The sequence below is a fragment of the Micromesistius poutassou genome, assembly GCF_964030765.1.
Source record: "Micromesistius poutassou genome assembly, chromosome: 4".
NCBI classification, from domain to species: Eukaryota; Metazoa; Chordata; class Actinopteri; order Gadiformes; family Gadidae; genus Micromesistius; species Micromesistius poutassou.
Window position 1 is genome coordinate 2,978,983 of NC_140274.1, and position 24,199 is coordinate 3,003,181.

A 24,199-nucleotide genomic window follows, 5' to 3' on the forward strand; every position below is an offset into this window, starting at 1 on the left:
GTACTGATGTCGGTAGTCATAGTGATGATGTTGGTAGTCATAGTGATGGTGATGATGTCGGTAGTCATAGTGATGGTGTTGGTAGTCCTAGTGATGATGTTAGTAGTCATAGTGATGGTGATGATGTTAGTAGTCATAGTGATGGTGATGATGTTGGTAGTCATAGTGATGGTACTGATGTTGGTAGTCATAGTGATGATGTTGGTAGTCATAGTGATGGTACTGATGTTGGTAGTCATAGTGATGGTGATGATGTTGATAGTCATAGTGCTGATGTAGGTAGTCATAGTGATGGTGCTGATGTAGGTAGTCATAGTGATGGTGCTGATGTAGGTAGTCATAGTGATGATGTTGGTAGTCATAGTGATGGTGCTGATGTAGGTAGTCATAGTGATGGTGCTGATGTAGGTAGTCATAGTGATGGTGCTGATGTAGGTAGTCATAGTGATGGTGCTGATGTAGGTAGTCATAGTGATGGTGCTGATGTAGGTAGTCATAGTGATGGTGATGTGAAGGTGAGCTGCCAGCCTACCGGTGCCACAGTGCTGGTTGAGGTCCATGGTGATGGACAGGTTGAGGTTCTCTGAGCGGAAGGCGCGGTACGAGTCGTGAGGCTGCCCCGAGGTCACGTCCGCCACGTTGTCCGCGCAGCAGAGCGTCACGGCGTAGTGGTCGTGGGGGTTGCCATGGCAAAGCCACTGGAGGTCGAGGGTCATGCACAGGTTGGGCAGGTGGAGGAAGCAGATGTCGTCGTACCTGGAGCGAGAGGAGATTATAACCTGGCTCACTGCCAAGTGGCTGGCACTTAATGTACTCACTTATTGTATGTTGTACGTCCTGGCACTTATGCCGCTTTTCCACCGCCAGTACCAACTCGACTCGACTCGACTCGCCTCGACTCAACTCGGTTTGGTTGCGTTTCCATCTAAAAAAGTACCTCTTCAATGTGGGCGGGTCGTAGAAAAGAACCTCTCCACCATGGGCGGGTCGTCATTAGGTTTTAATCACGGGAGACGCGATTCCCGGGAAATCTGAATCTGATCAAGACTATTTCCTGATTCCCGGGAAAGGTTATGATGGGAAATAAAATAAAATAAAAAGCGCAATGACTGCGCGTCTATTGTTGTCATACGGTAACGTTGATAGAGGCGAAACTCGAGCCCTAGGAAAGAAACGACACTGAAACGAAACAGCGAAACGCTGATCCTCCGGAGCCGGTCCGTGGACTCCAGCCACGCCGGACACACACAACCACGCCGGACACACATAACGACGCGCAGCCTAACTCTAGCCCCGGGAAAGGAGCGACACACACGGCGAAACGCTGATCAGTGTCCCCCTCGGGAGCGGGTTCGTGGACTCCAACCACGCCGGACACAACTTAACTTTGAGTGATTATTCCCATTGACAGCCGCTGGCCAATCAGTTACCAGCAGCCTGTTTACGTCACACAAAAGTACCTACTCCGCTCGCTTGGAACCTCGACGGAGGTAGTACTAAAAAAAAGTACCCGGTACTAGGTACCGGGTACTTTTTTTGCCAATGGAAACGCAAAAAAGGCGTGGCGAGTCGAGTCGAGTCGAGCTGGTACTGGCGGTGGAAAAGCGGCATTAATGTACACACTGATTGTATGTTGTACCACCTGGCACTTAATGTACACTTATTGTATGTTGTACATCCTGGCACTTAATGTACACATTTATTGTATGTTGTACGTCCTGGCACTTAATGTACACACTAGGGATGCAAATTATCGATTAATTCATTAATCGTTAGTTGATTGACCTTATCGATCGATTAACGATTAACTGATAAGCGGCTTTTTTCCTGAGAACATACATTTCTCATGGTGTCTTTAACGTAAAGCAAAATGTTGCTTATATACTGAATAAAAAATGCACGTTATATTCCTCAATTAATGTTTTATTGTACCTTGGAATACGGTACAGATAATGGCATTTAACCAAAATTCTGCACAGAAAATTTAAATACATAAAAAAATAATTGTGCACTGGCTCACCTGTTGCATGTGAAACATTAAGCAACATAACATTTTAAATCTATACAATATGGGCTTAGCCTACACAACATTAAGCCTACATATAATTATCTGGTAAAGTATAAAAAAAACTTGAAACATTAGCAGCAGCACTTAAGAATCCCCCTTGTTCTGAGAAAGGTAACAGTAAGATCACTAGCCCTGGAAACTTAACATAACATGTAGTACTGAACACAACTTAAATCCCTGAGGAAGGTGACAGTAAAATTAGAGGGCCTCTATTAAACAATTAAATTAAGATATAGGCTACCTCTCCTGAAACAAAAACATTCCTGTCTCAATGTGTTTTCAATAGACTCCTGACCTAGACCCCTGTATTTTTGTTCAGGAAAATAAGCATATTAACATGGTCTGGAGTAAGTCGTGTGCGCAGCCTGTTTACAGTGAGGCCAGCTGCTGAGAATACATGTTCAGATTTTAGTTTTTGTAGCGTGCTTCCAGGCGGGTAGTTACGGTCGCTCGAGAAGGGATATTATAACCTGGCTCCATGAAGTGTATTAACTCCCGAAATCCCTCGCCGTCAGTGGTGCTAATTGGCATCATATCTTTTTCGATCATGATGCCGAAAATCGTCTGAGTAGGCCTAATGCCCTCAGATTTCCTGTCGTCGCATACTCGCCTTCCCATCACCGCGGCGATAGTCGGTTGTGAAGGCGATGGACTTCCTCCCTGCAACACGGCTGCATGCAGGTTTTGAAGGTGGTATCTTAGCGAACTCGTAGAGCTGCTGAACTTAAACGTAGTACCGCAGAGTTTACATTGAGCGTCTTTGTCATCATTAAGTTTGAAATGCTCCCATACTCCACTCCGTTTTGATCGCCTCATGTTTATGTGCCGGGTCTCTCGCCGCCCGCGAGAAACCCGCGGGTGTCTCGTAACGCGGGATAACCGCGTTAACCTATCCCGTAGGTTAACGTGGTTATCCCGCGTTAACCTACAATTAATTTAATTTAATCGATTAAATTATTTTCGACAATTAACCGATAGTCGATTAACCGTTTACATCCCTAGTACACACTTATTGTATGTTGTACGTCCTGGCACTTAATGTACACACTTATTGTATGTTGTATGTCCTGGCACTTAATGTACACACTGATTGTATGTTGTATGTCCTGGCACTTAATGTACGCACTGATTGTATGTTGTACCACCTGGCACTTAAAAACCGTAGGCCTACTTAGCATTGTGTAGAGTCTTATCCTAGCTATCCTTGTTGTATGCGGGGAACGGGTTAACCTAGTGATTGTTAGCACTGGCCACTTGGTTCTATGAACATCCTTACTGTACTGACAGAGATATATGGTTGTTTCTCTTTCTTCTGACAAGACTCGGGTTCTTCTCGGACAGCAGGGCCTGCTTCCTCTACTTACTTTGAGGCTGTTCTGACGTTGACGTCCATGTCCCCTTTGAAGACGAACTGGCCCGGGTTCCAGTCGTAGTTCACCTTGTTCCACTCCCAGTGCAGGTTCTCTGTCGTGTTGTACGGGTCCTGTAAACGCCCAACAATCAAGTTTACCGCCAGAAATGTGGGAGAAAGTCAGGACAATTCCTAAACATGTGATTATGTCGCTGTGATTATGACAGCAACGCTGTGTTGACCGTAGGCTGCAGGTTTGAGGTGGACAAGACCACTAATGAAACAGTAATCAGCTAGAGCAGTGGTTCTCAAACTTTTTCTACTAGGCCATCCCCTCTTAGGTATTACCCCCACCACCGGCACAAAACATTTTTGGGAGAAAAGAAGCCCAACGCCATGGGAGCGTCATAGCATGTGGTGCGAGAGGTGAATCCCATTAAAATATATTCTTCCTGAAACTGACGAAATTTTGGTGTTTCTGGATGCGCTTTTTTCCAGATTCTCCTTTCACCTTGTTTACATTTCAACCACTTTGATTTTTTTATTGTCTACCTATTGTCTATTTGAAGGAGGGGTTACTTTTCAAAGCAGCAATACAACGAAAATTAAAAAATCAAAAATGTAACAAATTAAAAGTCATCTATTCTTTCTTCGCGACCCGGGACCGGGTCCCGACCCCAAGGTTGGGGGCCGCTGAGCTAGAGGACGTCAGTCAGACCAGCACCTCGGTGGCCAACTGGTGCAGGTTGGCGTGGTCGATGTCCATCACAAAGCGCCCGTGCAGCAGCAGGCGGCTCTTGTCCCACCAGGCCAGCTGAGGGGAGGGGTCCACGGAGGCCTTGGTCAGCAGGTCCGCCACCTGGCCAATCAGAGTCCAGGCCGGGTCCCAGCACGGCCCCCACACGATGGTGTACAGAGAGATGGTGGCTGCGGAGGAAAAGGTTTCCAATGAGCAGTTTCTAGAGAAAAAATATATATATTAAAAAAGGAGAAAGGGGAGAGAAGGGAAGGAGGTTATGTGGTGGAGGCGATCTTGAAAAGGTGTGTTTTGAGGGCCTGTTGAAATGAAGGGAGTGTGTTGGCCTGTCGGATGTGGCTGGGGAGGGCGTTCCAGAGGGAGCGGCCACTGAGAAGTCACCCTAGGTCCGGAGCTTGGACCTGGGGGTTCTGAGTATGGTTGTGTCCGTAGGCCTGAGGCAGCGGGTAGGAGTGAGGAGGAGGAGGAGGAGGAGAGGAACCTGAAAACCTTCCTGGTGCAGCCCATGAGGAGCCAAGATGATAATAGGTATAACAGGGGTCAGGAGAGGGTTCGACTCCCTGCCCAAAGGCACTGGGTTCCGTCCATAGACTCCCTATAGGCATCCTGGGCTGCATGTGAGCTCAGGCGGTAGAGCGGGTTGGCTGGTAACCTGAAGGTTGCTAGTTCAATCCCAGACTCCTCCCAGCTGAGTGTCGAGGTGTCCCAGAGCGAGACGCCTCACCCTGACTGCTCTGGACGAGATGGCTGTCGCCCTGCATGGCTGACTCCGCCGTCGGTGGGTGAATGTGTGCATGAACGGCTGAATGTCAGGCGATAGTGTAAAGCGCTTTGACTGGTTAGAGAAGGGCTGTATAAAGGCAGTCCATTCACCAGTATGCCTAACCTCCACCTGCTCCATCATGACATGCACCTGAACTGACGGTGCCTCCGTATGGATGAAAGTGCTGTAGATGAATGAATGAATCGTGACTCGTCTGGGTAACCGGCGCTGCAGGTTCGAATCCCGCGACTCACATTTGAAGTCGTAGTAGAACTTGAGCGGGGGCATGTTCCTGTGCACCGTCACGTCCCCCCAGGGGGCCCCCAGAGGGAGGGTGTGCTTGCGGTGGGCCCGGGGCTGCCCGTCCTGCTCCGTGCCCACCAGACGCCCCGACAGCTCCCAATCCCGGATCTCAAACAGGTAGCGGGGGTAGTCCCGGATCCGCACTGGAACACAGAGAACGGCGTGCAGAACCGGTTTACTTTGACATCACGTCGTCCTCTTCACCGGACAGTGGAGGAGTAGATCGGTAGATACGACTTTATGAATCCCCCGGAGGGGAGATGTGTTACAGCACAGCATCAGTGGAACACACAGGATATAATGCAATACAATAAAAGCAGCTCCAATAGATGAGTCCATCCATTTCTTACCAAAACAAACAACGACAACGGAACAGATGTACTGCAGCAGGACACGCTGTTAGCATTAGCATTAGCACTGACCTGCATTCACACCAGACAAACATAAAACGAGACATGACGCCGGCGACCCTCTCGGTTCGTTATCTCCACCCCGCGTCTCCCAGCGGCGGACCAAACACGTCGACTCACCCAGGTAGGCGCTGAGCCTGAACCTCACGGCGCGGCACCACTGCACCACCAGAGACAGCCCGTCCCGCGGGAAGGGGCTGACCCCGTCGATGTCCCTCAGCTGGTCCCGGACGCGCTCCGGCCCGTGCAGCGAGTGGTCGGCCAGCGCCACCAGCTCCAGGTCCGACACCGTCCAGGTGAGCAGGGACTTCCTCATGGGCGTGTTGGCGTAGAGCCGGCGCGAGCGCTGGATGTAGATCTCGATGTGCTTGCGCTCCAGCGAGCTGTACAGGTCCTCGATCTTGCGGGCGGGCAGTAGCTCGCCGTGCTGCTTGCGCAGCTCCGCCACCTTCTTGTCCAGCAGCTGCAGCCGCTTGGCGCTCTCCTTATTCTCGTCCTTCATCAGCTCGTAGTTGTCCCTCAGCTTGATCTCGAACACGTCGTCCAGGAACACGAAGGAGAACTGCCCCACGCGGAACAGCAGGTCGGGGGGCAGGGGCTGCGGGGCGGCCGGCGGGCCGGCCGGCCGGTGGAGGCTCTTCAGCCACTTCTGGACGCTCACGGCCATGTCGAACGTGTTGGAGAAGTTGTACTGGTACGGGAACTCCACGGCCAGGCTGGGGCAGGTGAAGAGCCACGCCCGGTTGTGCGGCGTGGCCAGGAAGGGGAAGGACTCCCGGTGGGAGCGCGTCTCCGCCGGCTCTTGGACGGCGCGCACGTCCAGGTCCTGGAAGGAGAAGATGTCGTTGCCGTCGAAGTTCATCAGCAGCTGGGGGGACCTGAGCGCCAGGGAGCCGGCGCGCCGGGAGAGGGAGAGGGCCTCCGTGTGCAGGCGGATGTAGTTCTCCTCGCTGACGTGGGCCGTCAGGCGGGTCGGCCCCAGCTCCACGCTCACGCACAGCGCCCTCTGCCGGGCGGGAGGGGGAGCGGTCTCCCCGCCCGCGGGAGGGACAGAGCCGTGGTCTTCCTGCTCCGCTGTGAGCAGGAGCCAGCAGGCGTGGGCCTCCGTCATGTGCTGATACAGGAACATGTGGTCTGACGGCGTCCAATCCAGAACCAGCTCCTGGTCACACTGAACCTGGAGGACACAGAGACCATGGTGCATTCAGGGGAGGCCTGGGCGATATGGCTGAAAGACATATCACAATATAACTTCATCATATTGATCGATATCTTTTGATAATTTTAATGAACTAATAAGACTAGGAATTACTATGCTGGATTTAAACACTTCTGTTTAACACTTAAGACCTTCCACTGTTCTTCATTGATAAATAAATATGTCGATACAACACTGAAAAACACTCAAATATTGTCAATAAGTATGGAACCGTGTTCGTGTAACAAACCCTGCTAGATTCAGTGGTCCAGTCTCTTATCGATATATATTGAACATGTTTTATATTGATATTGATCAAAAGTCTATCACAATAATTTATGGTTTTATTGCCCAGGCCTAATTCAGGGGTTACAAATGAGTGAGGTCCAGATTTTCTTCTTTTAATGGAGCTCACCCTAACACTATTAACTGCATTTCTGGACGAGCAAATCTCCCGAAATGAGACCTGAAAACACAACCTGAGCTATAGAGCTGTAGATGGGGGGGGCCGGGGCCTACCTCGAGGGTGTGGGTGTCGCTGCAGTGGCTGAAGGACAGGGCGCTCAGGCTGAGGACCGGCCGCTGGGTCTCGGCAGCGGGGCAGCAGGGCTCCATGTTGTCCACCAGCACCTTGTCCAGGGCCAGGCTGACGCCGGCCAGAGACACGCTGGAGCTCCCCGCGTCGCCCCGCACCGCGACGCGGTCCAGACGCAGGGACACCGCCCCTGGAGGTGGGGGGGGGGGGGGGAGGTCATCAGTGAAGGTTCAACACTCTGCGCTGCAGAGGGAGTGAACAGGCCCGGTGTGTTTTCAACCACTGACTAGGGATGTAACGGTCCATCGATGTAGATCGATACATCGATTGATTGGCAAACGATCCAACTGCATCGATGCAACGCCCAAACATCGATGCATATCGCTGTATTATACGCTTTTATTTTGATTTATTATCTCCTTGCGCGGGTGTTTGTGAAACTATTTCTGCACAAGTGCGCCAAGCCGCTCACGTATCCGTTCACCAGTCAAACGAGGCAAGCAGCGACAGCGAGCGCATGTGTGCGCACGAGGATGTCTAGTTTTGGTTTGTGTTGCCAGATTAGGCTGGAAAAACGGGAAATCTGCCCAACATAATTAAAAGTCGCCCAATTGGGCGGGAAGATTTGCCCAATCTGGCAACACGGACGGCTTATCCTAACAGCCAAGATGATTCAGAGGGATGTTTTGTTTTTAGAAGAACACTAGCCACACAGACAGGTTGGGAATGGTCTGTATTCAAAATGATCATTACAGGCTCTTTAAGTTAAGCCATAAAAAAACCTTTCGCACTCAAATGCAATGTGGCACTTTATTATTTGTATTAAAAATGGATTGTTTTTGTTTTAAATATTCAGAAGAGCAAAGAAATTAAATTATGAAATTATAATTAAGTTGTTTTTTGTGAATTGATGTGAATGTAAGAGGTTGGGTTAAATGGGCATGAGATATTGTCTCATATCGATCGCATGCCCCTGAATCGAATCAAATCGAAATCTTATCGCAGCAGAATTTTGATATCTGCAAATATTGTATTGTTGTCCAATTAATCGATTTAATATCGTATCGTGATGAAACCAGAGATTGACACCCCTACCGACAGCGCTGTTGTACATGTTGGAACCCTCCCCGCCAGAGGCCTGCTGCTCAGTAACTCCTCTACTGACGTCAGTATTAATTAGTAATGGGCCGTGGTAATCCTGTTATAGATTATTCAGGGTTTAATTAGACCGTTTAAACTTGCTGGTGGGCTGCTATTGCCGCACCATCTCCCTGCAGGTTCAGTCGCAATCAAACCTAATTCAATCTAATGCAATCAGATTTGAATGTAATCCATTTTGATACACATGATTAACGAGACAAGTTATATCTCATTGAAGAGATATATTTCCACAAACTACTGTATTCCAACCATGTTGGAACCATGTTGCTGACTACTTCAGCACCCACTAGTGGCTCCCTGCACTCATTAGTGGACACTGCACTCATTAATATTGACCATTCCAATGGATTTACCTGCCAGGTTAGAGAGTGTGAAGATATTGACGTCCTCCAGACCACACTCCATATTGAACATGAGGGGAGGGGGAGGGCAGGAGGGGGAGGAGGGGGAGGGGGAGGGGGAGGAAGAGGGTGAGGATGACGAGGAGAAGGGGGAGGAGGAGGAGGGGAGTGAACCAGCATCGTCTGTAGCAGAAGAGGCGGAGGCAGAGCGGGCCCCCTCAGCACCGCCGGGGGCCGGGAGGCTGAAGAGGGAGAGCAGGCGAGACAGACAGAGGGTGCCGGTCTCAGAGAGCTCCACCTGCAGCCCGGTCAGTTTGGAGGCCATGTTGAGGCTGGGGGGCTGGAGGCTGGGCGGGGGCTGGCTGCTGCTGGGGGGCTCCGAGAGGGGGCTGAGGTAGCTCCCCTGTAGGGATGGAGGAATGAGAGAGTCAGTTATGAATTATGAATACTAACACACACACACACACACACACACACACACACACACACACACACACACACACACACACACACACACACACACACACACACACACACACACACACACACAGCTTTTTCACAGGAAATGTAAAAAATGTAAATGCATGAGATAAACAGCGTCTTTTCCAAATGTACTTTTCCAAAGTTATTGGAGATCATCATTTGTGGGTTGAAACAAACCAAAAAAAAAAGTTATTTAATACAATTTAACAAAAACAAAACAAACAAAAAAGAATGACTACGACATCTTTATAAAGAAACATTGGAGCATTGGAGCACATGCATCTTAACTCCGCTTCATCCCAGAGAAGTCTTTGGGGGTCCTGTGAGTCCGTACCTGCAGGGTGAGGCAGTCCAGGATGAGGGCCTCCCCCCAGACATGCTTCCCCGGGGGGTGGGGGGCCTGCTGGATGTGGGAGCCCTGGCCCACCCTCCACCAGAAGTGGTCCAGGGACAGAGAGGCCCGCTGCTGGACGCATGGGGAGCCAGGACCCTCCTGGTCCACGGTGGGACCAGGACCCTCCTGGTCCACGGAGCGCTGCAGCTCTATGGACGTGGAGAGGAGACAGTGCTGCTTAGACAGGCACACAGACACACACACGCCGAACACGCACACACACGCACTTCACTTTTGTCTCAGTAAACCATACACAGCGTGCCCCGCTCCCCTGTGCGAGCCCACACACACACTAACACACAGATAACTTTGTGGTCTGAGGTGTGCAGTTTGACGCCGGCTAGGCAGACAGGAAGGAACAAGTGGATAATGTTTGACATGGTGTGGCACGGCGTGCGGAAGACAAGTAGAGCTTATCTAATCTCCCTGGGTTTGGTTTGTTTGTAAAGAGTGTGTGAATTCATCGAACACTGTGTGTGTGTGTGTGTGTGTGTGTGTGTGTGTGTGTGTGTGTGTGTGTGTGTGTGTGTGTGTGTGTGTGTGTGTGTGTGTGTGTGTGTGTGTGTGTGTGTGTGTGTGTGTGTGTGTGTGTGTGTGTGTGTGTGTGTGCGCCCAGTACCTGCGCTGGTGGAGATGAAGCCCAGAGCGAAGGGGGTGGTGTCTCCCAGCTGGACGGAGACGTTGACGTTGGAGACGGAGGAGGTGAGCGTCAGCGGGGCGTCGAGGCGGGGGAAGCGTCTGCGGGGCAGAAAGGCATGCAGATACTCTAATGGTCTACTCAACACAACACAACACCATTGATGATGGCAGGGAGGAAGGGAAATGAATGCACACACACACAGACACAAGCAGACACACACACATATAGATACACACATAGACACACACACAAGGAGGAAGTCAGGGAGGAAGGGAAATGTACACACACACACACACACACACACACACACAGACACAAAGACACACACACAAGGAGGAAGAAAGAAAAGAAGGGTTAAAGATTGAAAGGTACATCTAAGTGGCTAAAGACAGCCATGTGTTTTACATAACATACATAATAACGTTTCTTGACTTGATACGAATATTGAACTGATCTCAGCCGCCAGGCAAATGGCGACGTGGCAACGAGACGGTCGACCACACTTGCCTTTTCCTGTGCGCTGCTTTCCGGTGAAACAGCTGTTTCCATGGAAATAGATCCAGCCAATGAGAGAACTCCTGGTGACGGTAGTGGACGATGCAGGTGCTGACCGTGACGGAGCCGGAGATGTTTATTGACGTGACCTGAGGAGACCCGCGGAAAAAACATCAACAACAACAACAACAAGATGAGTCCCACACGGCCCCTCCTGAAGGACCCGGGAACGTCCGGAAGCACGGGTCCCTCCTACCTTCACGTCCGTCTTCAGGGAGCTCAGGCAGAGGATCCGCTGGCGGCTTTGAGAGAGAAGAAGGCCGTCTGGGGAACGTGAATGAAAAGAAAAAGGTTAAAGAACCCATACAATGCTTCTTTATGGTTAATAACTGCATTTAGGGCGACTACTACAACAGGGTTACATGTCTGTATGTTATAGTATTATTCTCACACTGTTAATTTCTACAAAACCAATTTCAGCATCTTTCAAAAAACCTTTCAAAGTCGCTTTAAGGCCCCCCCTCCCCAGTAGCCCAGTCTGCTGTGATTGGTCAAACGCTTTGCGAGCGTGTCGGCAAATTCAAACCCCCCCGAGGAGTTGTGAACATGCGGGTAGCCAGGAGGCGGGACTTCTGCACTTCAGCCCCGCCCACTGCACAGTCTGACGTCACAGTGTCACGGACGTAACGCAAACAAGCTGTTTCACAGTGGTGGGCGCAAATACTCCCCATGGCTCGGACTTGGATTTTTCTTGTTTAGCAGACGTAAAACATGTAAACATACGTCATATAACTGCGGCAAAGGGAAAAGTCGAAAAAGCAGGATGTCACCCCTTTAAGAGTCATCAGAGTAATAAATAAAAACATGCTGCTTTTGGATTCCTAGGTATTCAGACGTCCTCCTCAGTGCTGGCAGTTAGCCTGAGCTGTCCCGTCTGCCTGCTCACCTTCCAGAAGGACCCCCAGGCTGCTGTGGGGGAGGCGGAGTGGGGGGGTGAAGCGCTCCAGGGCGGGCTGGTCCTCGTCCCGCCCGTAGCCCAGCTTCAGAGACTTCAGGGTCCAGTTCAGGTGTCTGCGTGAGACGGACGCCGAGCCACGTCAAAGTGTGAAAGAAAACATTAAAACTCACTCATAATAAATAATAAAACGGTTGACGCAAAAGCAAATCACACTGTGTGGATGTGAAAGTCGCTGAGCAGAATAATAAGTAAGTAATAAGTTTATATCACTCTCAGAACAAAGGCGTGTTGTGCTGGATGACTTCACCTCTTCTGGCTGTGCATGGACAGAGTGACGTTGGTGTTCTCAAACTCCACGTTGACGCTCTGAGGAACGAGCTGATGGAAACGCTCCACCGCCTCCGTTTGGATGAACTGCTCGTTCTCGCCGGCTGAAACGTTATAAATAATTGATTGCGTTCACTTAACCGTACAAACATGGCAATGAAGCCTCTACAAATACACAGCTGTGTAGCTGTGTAGCCAGGCAGATTTTTATTTTTAAAAGTTATTTCATGGATCCAGGATACTATGAATCCTGATGAAGTCACCTAGGCCTTTGGAATTAAAATAGCCCCACATCATCACATACCCTTCACCATACCGAGAGATTGCCATGGTTTTATTTCAGTTAGCCTATTAGCTGGTTTGATTTGCATTGAGAAATCATTAGGCATTAGGCTGCTGATGTGGGGCTATTTTAATTCCAAAGGCCTAGGTGACTTCATCAGGATGCATAGTATCCTGGATCCATGAAATAACTGGCTTTTAAAAATAAAAATCTGCCTGCCTCTATGGGAATTTAACATAGGGGTGTCTATACTTATGCACCCTGTATTTTAATGGAGAACATTTATTTATTTACGATACATTATTCATTCACAAAGCAAATTGGTGTCCTTAAAGGTTGGATTTTTCCTCATTTGTTTAATTAAGGCATTAAGATCAATTTCCAAAAGATGATTTTTCATTCCTCTTTTTAGTCAACTTTAGCATGGGTGCCTAAACTTGCTATGGATGCTATGGTGTTGTAGTATTGGTCATCAAATCCCAAACCCCAGCCTCACCAGCCTGCGTGTGGGAGCCCGCGGTGGGGGCTGGAGGCAGCAGGAGCTGGCTGAGGAACAGGCCCTCATGGAGCTCCGCCAGCAGGTTCCTCACGCTCAGGGACAGCGAGCCCGTCCTCATGTCCGGTAGGCTGACGTCCCCGGACAGGCCCAGGCTCAGGGACACCTCCGCCAGACAGATGTCCTGCCACAGAGGAGAGGTCGTTCAGTGGGACAGTTGAGGACGGTTTATGTTGAGTGTCATTCCGCATGCCTTGCGTCTGGGCCTACCTTCTGGCTGTTCTTGAGCACCTTGCTGCTCAACTGCCCAGCAGTGAAGTCCCATGCCAGCCTGAAATACAAAGTAAAACTGAATGGGTTGGCATTTATTAATCAAGAAATTAAAACTGAAGAGTGAATTAGCAAACACTTTCATCTAAGAGTGGTAACTTTTAAGATTTAGGTCAGTGAGCTTCGGTCAGTGGGGTTCTGTAAGCATTTCACTCAGGGATGCCTTTAGGTAGACTGCAAACATTTGGGTTTGAACCCAGAACCTTTCAGCGGAGAGTCAAACAACCCTCTACCCAGGAGGCGAGCCTTACCCTCAGACATAAGAGATTGTTACTCCAATAGACGGAGTGGCAAGCAGCAGCCGATCGATGGGATCAATAAGCGTGTGGATTGCATGGTTACCGTTTACTCTGATGGTCGAGCAGCAAGCTGAGACCGGTCACTGTCATGTGCCACAGAGACTCTGACAGGGAGAGGTTTAGCACCATCACACTGATGGACGCCATGTGGAAGGACAGCAGCTGAGAGAGAGAGAGAGAGAGAGAGAGAGAGAGAGAGAGAGAGAGAGAGAGAGAGAGAGAGAGAGAGAGAGAGAGAGAGAGAGAGAGAGAGAGAGAGAGAGAGAGAGAGAGAGTTTAGTCAACACGTGTTAACCAAAAAGAGAGTCTGACACAGTCCATCATCGTGAGCGACCTTGTGCTTATCAGTCCATACATTCAGCTTAAAAAATGTAGTGACCCAATCTCGGAAAGTTGACCTTTAAAAACACAACACAAAACCTCCCTACAAAGCACAGATTAAGATCTCAGGAGGCGGATTTTCCAGACCCACCAATATGGGTAACTCAATACAGCCAGCCAGACAAAGCCACGTCACGCAGCTGTTGACACAACAACAGTCTGATTGCATTTTATGTTTAAACAGTCTGAGAAATCATTAACAGCCAGCTTAATTCACTTGGCAGAAAGCAAGTAAGTGGCTCAATCCCCCCTTGCCCTTGTGAAGTGCTTATGCAGCATTAGAAACCAACACCCTTCCCCCCTTATAGAGACGTACCACGCGCTCAACAAACAACGACAAACCAGGACATTTACATTTAGAGAATTTTGCTGACGCTTTTATCCAAAGTGACTCACAACCATTCATTCATACAGTCGCACACCAACAGCGAGGTCGACCATGCAGGGAGACAGCCAGCTCGTCGGGAGCAGTCAGGGTGAGGTGTCTTGTTCAGGGACACCTCAACACTCAGAGCCGGGGATCGAACCAGCGACCTTCCGGTTACCAGCCAACCCTCTCTACCTCCTGAGCCACATGCTGCCCCAGAACCCCGATTCCTCCGTTGAGGGGAGGAGAAAAGGAAGCATACCTGTGAGAGCAGGCGCAGCATTGTGGGGTTGATCTGCATCTTCCCCGGGTTCCTCCCATCGCTCCTCTTCGCCAAGGCCCTCAGAGGAACCTCAAGGTCGAACCTGACCCGCGTCTCCCCCACACAGAGGGCCAGGTACCTCCTGGAAGCATGTAGAACACAACTTAATGGAGAACTGCAGATCTTAACCTGCAGCATGTCTGAGGGCTGCACACACCCTCGCCTCACAGAGAAACACTTAAGCACTACTTACGGCAATTCCGGATTCAACAGCTTGCTCGAGATCCATATTCTATCAATTTCCTGTGGTAGAAACAGGACACAACAACATTCATAACTGGTAGAGTATACAGTGTGTGTCTCTCGGGTGCAGTCGTAACCCCCCCCCCCCGCCTCAGGAAAGCCAGGTGAACACAGCTCAGGCAGTGACCTACCAGAGTGTGCTGGGGTTGAAACTGGATACTTATTCCTCGGACCGAGAACAGGCCGACAGACTTGATCCTCAGCTCAGCGTTTAGTGAGTTCTGGAAGAATCGCACTGCCAGGGTGCATATAAGCCACCTGTGGGAAAAACACAAAGTGGTCTTAGTCTTCACACACAAGCATTGTATTGTGTATTAATGTATTATGTCGTTATTTATTTAATTATCTAATTAGGTACACAAAAACATGCTGGCTGTATCTGATAAAGCCTATAAACTGTATGCACTGTGTATTAAGTTATGCATTCTCTAATAATGTGTGTGCATTCATTTGCGGGCAAGCTGTCACTTGTGGTTCTGCACTTGGGTGTCCTGTTCCAGCTTTCAGACTACAAACACGCACAATATCCTGAAGGAGAATTGTGTACTAGGTATGTAATTTTAAATTTCAGGTGTGGTGAGTGAAAGATGTCGGACTTAAAAGGGGGTGCTGAGTTCAAGTCAATACAAATAAAGGCTGTATGACCTGACTCAACAACAAACACAATAAGAGCCCATCCTACCGGAAGATTAGGGAAAGGAGAAAGGTGATGCCGACAATCAAAGCTCCCAGGGAACATATCAGCAACAAAGACATCTTGCTCCAACTAGCTGGTTCACCCCGCCGTCCCGGTCATATGGCGGGGTGCCGTTGTCCTCGGTGTCAGCGGCTGTCAAGGTGGGAAACATTAGCCCATATTAAACAGAACAGCCACAGTCATGCAAATGGTGCCTGCTTTGGGTAAAAAGAAACAGGAGTGCGATAGTGGCTGTCATAAAGTGCCATGTCTGACAGTGACAGTAGACGGGTGGCTGCGTTTACTAAACGTGCAGACCGAAAGCTGCCATGAGTTTGCGTAATACTCACTAAGAGATGAAACAGCCGCTATATCCCAGATGGGTTAAAACGCCTGGCCAATCTGTGATATTGTAATGAATTAAACATTAGGCTAGATCTATTCTTGGTGGTTTTGAGTTGAGAGCAACCAGTACGGGCTCTGCCCCTCCAGTCCTACACTGCAGGCGGTAACAGCCACGTAGCTAGCCCGGAGAAATGAATGACAACAACGGTCACCAATAATTATGAGCTGGGGCTGGAGGACTGTCGGAATATAACTAGCAAAGTTAGCTTAGCGCAATAACTAGTTATATGCAGCTAGCAGTTCTAATCCTAAACTGAACAAAAATACATTTTTTAAAACCGTACATTTTAACTATCGACTGCAGCACTTACCCTCTGTTTTATGTTTATTATAACATGTTCAGTTGCTTTTTTGCATCTCCCCTAATGCTACACAGCACAGCCCGTAAGACGGTGCTCCTGTTCGGGTAAACACAGGAAACTGAGCCGCTAGCTCCGCTTCCCACTGGTTCTCTGTGCATCCCCGGTTAGCTGCTGCTGCTGCTGCTAGCAGTGTTGCCAGATTGGGCCAGATTTCCTGATTGGGCGGGAAACACGGCCCAATCTGGCAACACTGGCTGCTAGCATCCCATCCGAGCCGCTCGGCGGGGCCAACAGCGCCCTCTGTGGCAAGACAGTGTAACAGTGTGGGCACTCCAAGTCACTATATTGCACTCAATGGCTACAAATAAATAAGAAAGAAAGAATGAAAGAGAGGAAATAATTTATTACATTGACAGTTTATTCGTCATGTTAAATATTGTAGACGTATGGAGGATTACGAATGTGAATTTTCTGGTCATATATATTCACCCAATTACTTTTAGACGGTTGTATATTATAAAATATGAACTCAGTTGTCCTTGTCTCACTTCCTTTTAGTATCTGTAGTGTTGAGTCACTGTTGTGTTGTTAGCATATTCTAGCATACCTTTCTACCAAGTTCAACCTGCATTTTAACAACAATTCTCATGTAATCCAGTCAACAGAATATTCACACTAAAATAGTGTTGTTGTTTTTTAGAAACTGTTGACAAAGTCGAGTAGAGATTTCCATCCAGCCATTTGTTTCTCATACGATAGCTTTCTGTCTGTTGTGTTTGGCAAACCACTCCTCACTCTTGTCCTCAGCCATGGCCTGGAAACAAATGGAGTAAAGAATGCATTGAAAATGGACCTTGTGACCAATGCTTCAAATCAGCTTCATATATTAAACGATCAACACAAACCTTATCAATCAGTGCGTTTCCATTGGGATCAACCTTGGAAAGTTCCCTGAATGCCTCGTCCCCTACAAAGCAAATCTCGTGGGCATCCTGAAAGAAGTGAAAGCATATGATGTTATGGTAAAATACTTAATGATTGGCTCGATCAGATGCTCTGTAATCCACTTACCGGGTCTGCCAAAATGACCACTTCTACTGTAGCCTTCCCTGGGGTATCCAGGCTGACTAATGGAGTGAGGATCTTCTGATTCTCCTTCTTCATCAAGGCTTCCAGGTCAGGTAACTGAAAAGGTAAAACAACTTAGAGCCATTTTTATTCGAGTCAAAAGGTGAACAGAAATGAAGAATGAGTGATGGTGAATGGTTCAATAACTGGTTGTTATACCTGGTCTCTTGGGCATGAAAAGGCTATTCTTCCAAAACTTGTTCCATGGTCTATACTCCCACCCATGTCGTGAAGCTCAAGCTTACACTACACACACACACACACACACACACACACACACACACACACACACACACACACACACACAGTGTAATTCAATTTAATCCAAGGGTTAGTTACAGCTATATTAATTTACTTCTCAGATGCCACATATTCATTTTGACTCACCTGCTTGTCTTCATATCCCATCAGTACGGTTCTCTTTTCCTCATTCTTCCCCAACACCTTCATCCCCAGTAGGTTGGTCCAGTAGTGGGTGGATGTAGGGAGGTCTGACACGCCCAGGCAAACCTTTTGCACTGGATCTGGGACAAGGTGAAGGCGTCATTACACATTTACAGCATCCTATCAATACATGGTATCAGAACGGGAGTCGCAAACTCCTGCATGGATAATATCCTTTTATTGTAGTCAGCTTTACCAGGGTTCTCTCAATTATTTGATTACAACTATGAATAGTTAGTTCATTATACATTATAATAGTTTCATAATGTTTCAATAATTAATTATTTAACTATTGGTGCAAAATTGTGATCCATTTCCAGAATAGCAGCCATGCAGAGTACGAGAAAGAAGGTCAATAGTTTCAGCAATGATTTCCTGGTAAGATATGCTCATGGTATTTTATTTATTTTATTTCACGTTTATTTGACAGGGACAATACACAATATATAAATGGGCCAGATTTTAGCCACAAGGCTAATTTACAACTGCTGTCCCTGGACAGGAGTTGATGTTATAAATCAAATTAAAAGACAACATGTATTGAGTAGGGAATGGTGAAACATTCTTGTGAAATAATGTTGATGTTGAAAGTTAAGGGAGTGTTCAGTTCCAAGTTGTCTTCAAATCTAACCCTATCAACCAACCAGTGACGATCCATAGATGTTGACGGAGACAGAAATCCGGGCCAGACTCACCCCTGGAGGGCTGCTCTCGGTCCACCAGGTAGAAGGGGTATCCTCCGGGCGCCTCCGTGCGGTAAACGGCCTCTTCCACCTCCGTGAGGGGCCATCCAAGACGCTTTGCGTTCCTCACAGCTTGGCTCGATTGCAGAGTCAATCCCTGATGTAATAAGAAAACAAAAAAATAATGATTAACATATAATTAACTATTATGTCACTATGGTGTATAGTTATAACTCATTAAAAAGCCCTTGTTGCGGACCTGGAAGTCATTGCCGAGGGTATACTCTCCGACGCCGTAATTGTATGTCAGTTCAGCCACGAAATGCTCATCTTCTGCACCAAAGCCGACCATTGTCTTGCTCCATTTCCCATCATAAGGCCTGCGGATAGCACCAAGAGATTACAACGGTGCAAGAGATTGCAACGGTGTTGAAATGTTCTCCAGTCCAATACACTTAGCCAAAGTTCAAGAGCAGGTTGGACGTTGCGCAGATCACTGTACCCGTTGCAACTTGCTTTGCAGCCTTCTTCAAACTCTTCATGCCTCAAAATCTGAAACGAAAGGAATACATTAGTAAAAAAAAAAATCCGCCAACGGCATATTTCCATAATTAACATTGAATGAAACAATGCTATGCACGTTAACAACATAGAAGTCAGCGCTGATGTGGATAACCCAATAGTAGAGCCACGAGATACCTTCATGCCCAGAACATCTCGGTAAAACGTGGCTGTTTTGGCCCTGTCACCAACTTTAAAAACAAAATGTAGTGTTCGTCTCATAGCCATCACAGCAGCAGCCGCAGATCCTGTCCAGGCAGAACGAGAAGACAGCATCGACGCTGATCGACTGGATCTCCTCGATGACATCGATGTTTCTGACATCGACTTTATGCTGGATAATACTTTAAATTGCATAATACTTTAAGCTGTATAAAGAATGAAGCTGGTGACTATTGTTTATGACGCATTATAATATTAAAATGTAAATAATGTTTGTGTTAAATATGATTTTAATGCACAACACTGTGTTATTATAATAATATAATTATGTGGATGTACTACCACAACACCCCCTAGAGGGCGGCACCAGGCGGGGCTACTTTAACTATATTAATAATAATAATAATAATAATAATAATTATTATTATTATTATTATTATATAATGTGCATGCACTACCACACCATCCGCTAGAGGGCGGCACCGGGCGGGTTTACTAGGACAGTGTTGTTGGAGGAGAAGAAGAAAGGCCAGACATGGCGGCCTACATAAGAAGCGTGATCATTCTCCTCTCCACGGAGCGTAATGCGTTGCTGAGGAAATGCTGCGACTACACAGTGGAATCAAGGCGATATGTGCGTGGGCTGAGGAGGACGCCCGTCAAGGTGTTGTTTCCCGACAGCAACAGGGAAGCTGTGGCTCTTCCTCAGGGGTCTCAGGGTCGGAAGGAACCAAAGCCAGCTCCTCCAAAAGCTCCTGGGATGAAGAGGACCTTCACTCCTCCAGCAGCGATCATGATCCCGAGCCATGCGTCTGTGCCTGCATCGGAGCAGTCAAACATCCCCGTTTCCAAAGACCGAATCGGAGGACTTCGTTTCGAAACAGCCTTCCCCGGAGATAAAAGACTGGCGTGAGTTAGTTCTTGAGAAGCATTTGAGGTTATGCATTGGATTGAATTGTATTGTATTTGACTTTGGTAAAACTAGTAACATCATTTAATAACCAATCGAATGTCTGTCGTTCGGTTGCTCGTTTTTATATTTAATGTGCAGGACAAATGTATTTCTGTCACATGACAATGTTATCCCGGTTGTCTCATGTGTTTGGGTCACACGCATCCGCATGACAACCAAACTACAGTCAGTGGATGTCGGAATGAGGGTTGTCTCCTCCCCTTTACTTTAATGCCGCGACGTATGGCTCAGGAGGTAGAGCGGGTAGTTCGATCCGCGGCTCCTCACACACACAAGACTGCTCCTGACGAACTGGTTGCTGTCCGTGTGTGCATGAATGGGTGAATGTGAGGCAATATTGTAAAGCGCTTTGAGTGGAAAGCGCAGTATAAATGCAGTCCATTTACCAATAGTGTGTTTATTTCTCACCCATAACAAGATGCGCATCGAGTGTTTAAACAAAAACGATTTCACCCCCCCGCAGGAGGGTGGTGAGTATCGCCCGTTCCCGGACGTTCCGGGAGCACCAGGGTAAGATCCTTCTGGAGGGGAAGCGTCTGATATGCGACGCCCTGGAGGCTGGAGCCCACCCCCAGATGGTGTTCTTCAGCCGGGTGGAGAAGCTGTGTGAGCTGCCCCTGGACAAGCTGAAGAGGGCCACTCTGGTTAAAGTCAAGTTTGAGGAAATCAAGATCTGGTCCGAACTTGTGGCTCCACAGGGGGTGATGGGTATGTTTTCAAAAAGAAATAATGTCCAATAAGCTTATGTGTCTGTCATTATTATACAAATAATTGCTATATTCTGGGCAGGAGTAGTGTTATTTAAGTATAGGTTATCCTAGCCCCTAAACGACAGTAATGTGTTAACGTCAGGTGAACTGTATGGCTTTTTCCATACAGCTCTAGGCAGGATCAGCCCTGTGGCTATAGTCTGGTACCCTAGTCTGCTGATTTGATTCACTCATTGGTACACACTTTTATCTACAGCCACTTAAGTGAATTCAGACACAGGGCAGGCTCTAGAGAGCAGCTAGGGGTTACACCCAAGCCACTGCGCTGCCTTCTGGCCCTCATGCGGTTCCTGCAAATGGTAGGCGGCTGCATGTCTGCCACGAGGAACCGTGTGGATCCTAGCTGACCGGTCGTCTTCTCCCTTCTCCAGCCATATTCTCCCGCCCCGACCCCGAGAAGATGAGCTTCCCCAAGGCCCGCCACACCGTGCCGCTGTCCCTGATCTGTGACAACATCCGGGACCCCGGCAACATGGGCACCATCCTGCGCTCGGCCGCCGCCGCCGGCTGCCAGGACGTCCTGCTCACCAAGGGTAAGGGTCACTCGTGGCACGTTGACTTTGAAACTACTCCAAATGACCCACTGAGAAGACAGACTCTATTCTCCGATAAAGATGGGACTCTGTATTCTCAGATGAAGTGATCGGACTCTGTATTCTCAGATAAAGGACTCTGTATTCTCCGATAAAGAACTGTTCTCAAATAAAGACGACCTGACTCTGTACTCTCCGACAGGCTGTGTGGACCCCTGGGAGCCGAAGGTGTTGCGTGCAGCGATGGGCGCCCACTTCCGCCTCCCCGTCCACTGCAGCCTGGACTGGAAGGACATCAGAGGCCGCCTCCCGGAGAACGCGCCTGTCCACGTGGCCGACAACTACTGCGGCCCCGGGAGCGTAGAAGAAGAGGCTACGCAGCGTCGTCGCCACACAGAGGTCAAAGGTCACCCTACCAGAGCCCTGAAGGCGGGGGACTACGGCTGGGTGAGCACGCGGCACAGACGGGGGGCCCGCGACCACGACGAGTACGACTCGGACTCTGACGACGAGGTCGCCGCGGCGCTCTCGCTGCCTCGCGCCGACGCCCTGCTCTACCACGAGGGGTGGGGCCGCGGGCCGGCCGCGCTGGTGGTGGGCGGAGAGACCCACGGCCTCAGCCTGGAGTCAGTGGAGCTGGCAGAGGAGACGGGGGGCCGCCGGCTGCGGATCCCCATGGTGGCCGGCGTGGACAGCCTGAACTCGGCCATGGCGGCCAGCATCCTGCTGTTCGAGGGCAGGAGGCAGATGTTGGACTTGTTGGAGACTTCCGGAAGGAAAGGGAAGGCGGAGAGGCGGCTTGCATGAGTGTGTTTGTGTTTGAATGAGGAGTTTTTTTGTAATGATTGGTGGTGTTTTGCCCGGTTACAGTTGGTTTGTGTTGGTGCCTCGCGGGCTGAAAGCTTGTGTTGTTTTGTAGGGAGATTGACTGCATTAATCAGGATGTCTTCAGCCTCATGCTCTCGAGAGGCTCGGAGGTCGCCTTGAACTGAGATGGTTTGTGATTTATGTAAGATGTTAGCCTACTCTGTAAATAAAACAATATATTACCCCATGCTAATGTGTTGGTATGCGTCCACCCTCTGAGCCATTAACAAGTCATTACAGAAGAACGCATTGATTTTCTGCTTTTGGCACAGAAGCATGTTTGTGTCTATGAAACTTAATTATCATTAATGACCCAAGTCCATTCAGTGATGGATGTCAATAGACTAGGGCCTTTCATAGACGTCAGTAGTTAGTGATATCGGCGTATCACAGCTCCACAACTGCTTAATGTAGTTTTATACCTGCAGTTATTTATTTCACCACAAGGAGATGCCCTAAACCACGCCTGGCCAATTGCAGCATGATGTGTAAAACATGTGAGAAATACTTTACGGTTACAATTGGAAAAAACATGTCATTTACATATATTATTTGTGCTTGATGGTCTTGGAAAGCTTTAATACCTCAAATATTTCTTTAGTTGACAATGCGAATCATTTCAGCTTGACAGTGAATTTAATGATTGTGAAGTCGTGAGTTGAAATACAACCTGGCAATGGCAAGAAGTTACACAATTATACAATCTTCTCAAAGCGTGTCGTGCCTTTTGAACCGGAGGGACCTTCACTGAAAATCCCTGTGAGTTGTGAGATGAGAACCACCATAAGAATAAGACAGGATTAAGTTAAGCCTATTCCTAGAAAATATCGAGTCCTTTACGACATGTGCAGTCAAACACAACGACAGAGATTGCTTTAGAAAGCAAACAGCTACATCCAACTGGCTCATTAGCACACGTGTACTGTGAACATTTCATCTGCCAGCTATTCTTTCCACGGCTCGTATCACAAAAACAAATGTAACAAGGCTCTCGCCGCTAAGTACATATGTAGGTCCATCGGCTCACTGGCTGGTGTCTTCTGGAGAGGGGGGGAACAAAAACAAATGAATGCTTGACTGCAGACCCAGCAGCTAATACATATAAACACAGATGTATTTCTATGTATCTTACTGTGGGGGCTTCAGTCAACGCAAGGCACCACAGGAGGGGAGCGGACTCCATGGAAGAGGGATGAGTAAAAAAACAACAACCAAAAGATGTAAGATGTCAGTCGACAAGTCTCTAACAGTCTGACAGAGTGGAGTGGGGGGGGGGGGCATAGCAACAGGGGGCTGGAGGGGGGAGATGTGGAGGGAGGGGCATAGTGACAGGGGGCTGGAGGGGGGAGATGTGGAGGGAGGGGCATAGTGACAGGGGGCTGGAGGGGGGAGATGTGGAGGGAGGGGCATAGCGACAGGGGGCTGGAGGGGGGAGATGTGGAGGGAGGGGCATAGTGACAGGGGGCTGGAGGGGGGAGATGTGGAGGGAGGGGCATAGTGACAGGGGGCTGGAGGGGGGGGGAGCTGTGGAGAGAGGGGCATAGTGACAGGGGGCTGGAGGGGGGAGATGTGGAGGGAGGAGCATAGCGACAGGGGGCTGGAGGGGGGTGGGGGGGGTGTCTGAAGATGGGGGCGGGTGGGGAGGGGGGCTTAGAGTCTTTAGACGCGGGGGTCCGGTCCTCAGATGGGCTCTGGCTTCAGCTTCTCGTCCAGGAAGTCGCTGACGAACTGGTCGACGACGTCCTGCGTGATCTCCTCCACGTCGCGCACGTACTTGGCGCGGGCGGACA

At 48.9% G+C, this 24,199-nt stretch overlaps 3 protein-coding genes across 4 annotated transcripts in view; 1 reads left to right on the forward strand and 2 right to left on the reverse strand.

The window, feature by feature from the left end:
* The window catches only part of LOC311342629 (bridge-like lipid transfer protein family member 2), a 30,519-nt gene extending 14,089 nt beyond the window's left edge, over nt 1-16,430 (reverse strand). Inside the window, exons 1-21 of one of the 2 annotated variants that reach the window (XM_084467490.1) lie at nt 16,298-16,430; nt 15,588-15,734; nt 15,037-15,163; nt 14,856-14,905; nt 14,603-14,744; nt 13,636-13,754; nt 13,234-13,294; nt 12,964-13,147; nt 12,165-12,288; nt 11,846-11,970; nt 11,156-11,223; nt 10,912-11,048; nt 10,384-10,502; nt 9,705-9,913; nt 8,900-9,290; nt 7,370-7,575; nt 5,773-6,829; nt 5,194-5,385; nt 4,144-4,346; nt 3,433-3,551; nt 533-756 (exon numbers count right to left, since the gene is read on the reverse strand). In XM_084467490.1, coding sequence (XP_084323616.1) covers nt 533-756; nt 3,433-3,551; nt 4,144-4,346; nt 5,194-5,385; nt 5,773-6,829; nt 7,370-7,575; nt 8,900-9,290; nt 9,705-9,913; nt 10,384-10,502; nt 10,912-11,048; nt 11,156-11,223; nt 11,846-11,970; nt 12,165-12,288; nt 12,964-13,147; nt 13,234-13,294; nt 13,636-13,754; nt 14,603-14,744; nt 14,856-14,905; nt 15,037-15,163; nt 15,588-15,661 — 3,931 coding nt within the window. In that variant the 5' untranslated portion in view covers nt 15,662-15,734; nt 16,298-16,430. Of the gene's footprint in view, nt 1-532; nt 757-3,432; nt 3,552-4,143; nt 4,347-5,193; nt 5,386-5,772; nt 6,830-7,369; nt 7,576-8,899; nt 9,291-9,704; nt 9,914-10,383; nt 10,539-10,911; nt 11,049-11,155; nt 11,224-11,845; nt 11,971-12,164; nt 12,289-12,963; nt 13,148-13,233; nt 13,295-13,635; nt 13,755-14,602; nt 14,745-14,855; nt 14,906-15,036; nt 15,164-15,587; nt 15,735-16,297 lie in introns of both variants that reach the window. The other variant, XM_084467489.1, reaches the window with a different exon arrangement.
* A 342-nt stretch (nt 16,431-16,772) lies between these two features.
* glod4 (glyoxalase domain containing 4) lies at nt 16,773-19,372 on the reverse strand. The gene is made up of 9 exons (XM_084466306.1): nt 19,243-19,372; nt 19,046-19,095; nt 18,803-18,923; nt 18,556-18,700; nt 17,804-17,940; nt 17,576-17,662; nt 17,360-17,473; nt 17,194-17,280; nt 16,773-17,102 (listed from the first exon to the last, which is right to left on the reverse strand). The coding sequence occupies exons 1-9, from the start codon at nt 19,330-19,332 to the stop codon at nt 17,037-17,039; spliced, it is 897 nt and encodes a 298-aa protein (XP_084322432.1). The 5' UTR covers nt 19,333-19,372; the 3' UTR covers nt 16,773-17,036.
* Nucleotides 19,373-19,801: 429 nt separating this feature from the next.
* On the forward strand, nt 19,802-22,596 carry mrm3a (mitochondrial rRNA methyltransferase 3a; the record flags this gene model as incomplete). The annotated part of the gene is made up of 4 exons (XM_084466471.1): nt 19,802-20,175; nt 20,703-20,947; nt 21,381-21,542; nt 21,745-22,596. The coding sequence occupies 4 exons, from the start codon at nt 19,802-19,804 to the stop codon at nt 22,347-22,349; spliced, it is 1,386 nt and encodes a 461-aa protein (XP_084322597.1). The 3' UTR covers nt 22,350-22,596.
* Between the last annotated feature and the right edge of the window lie 1,603 nt (nt 22,597-24,199).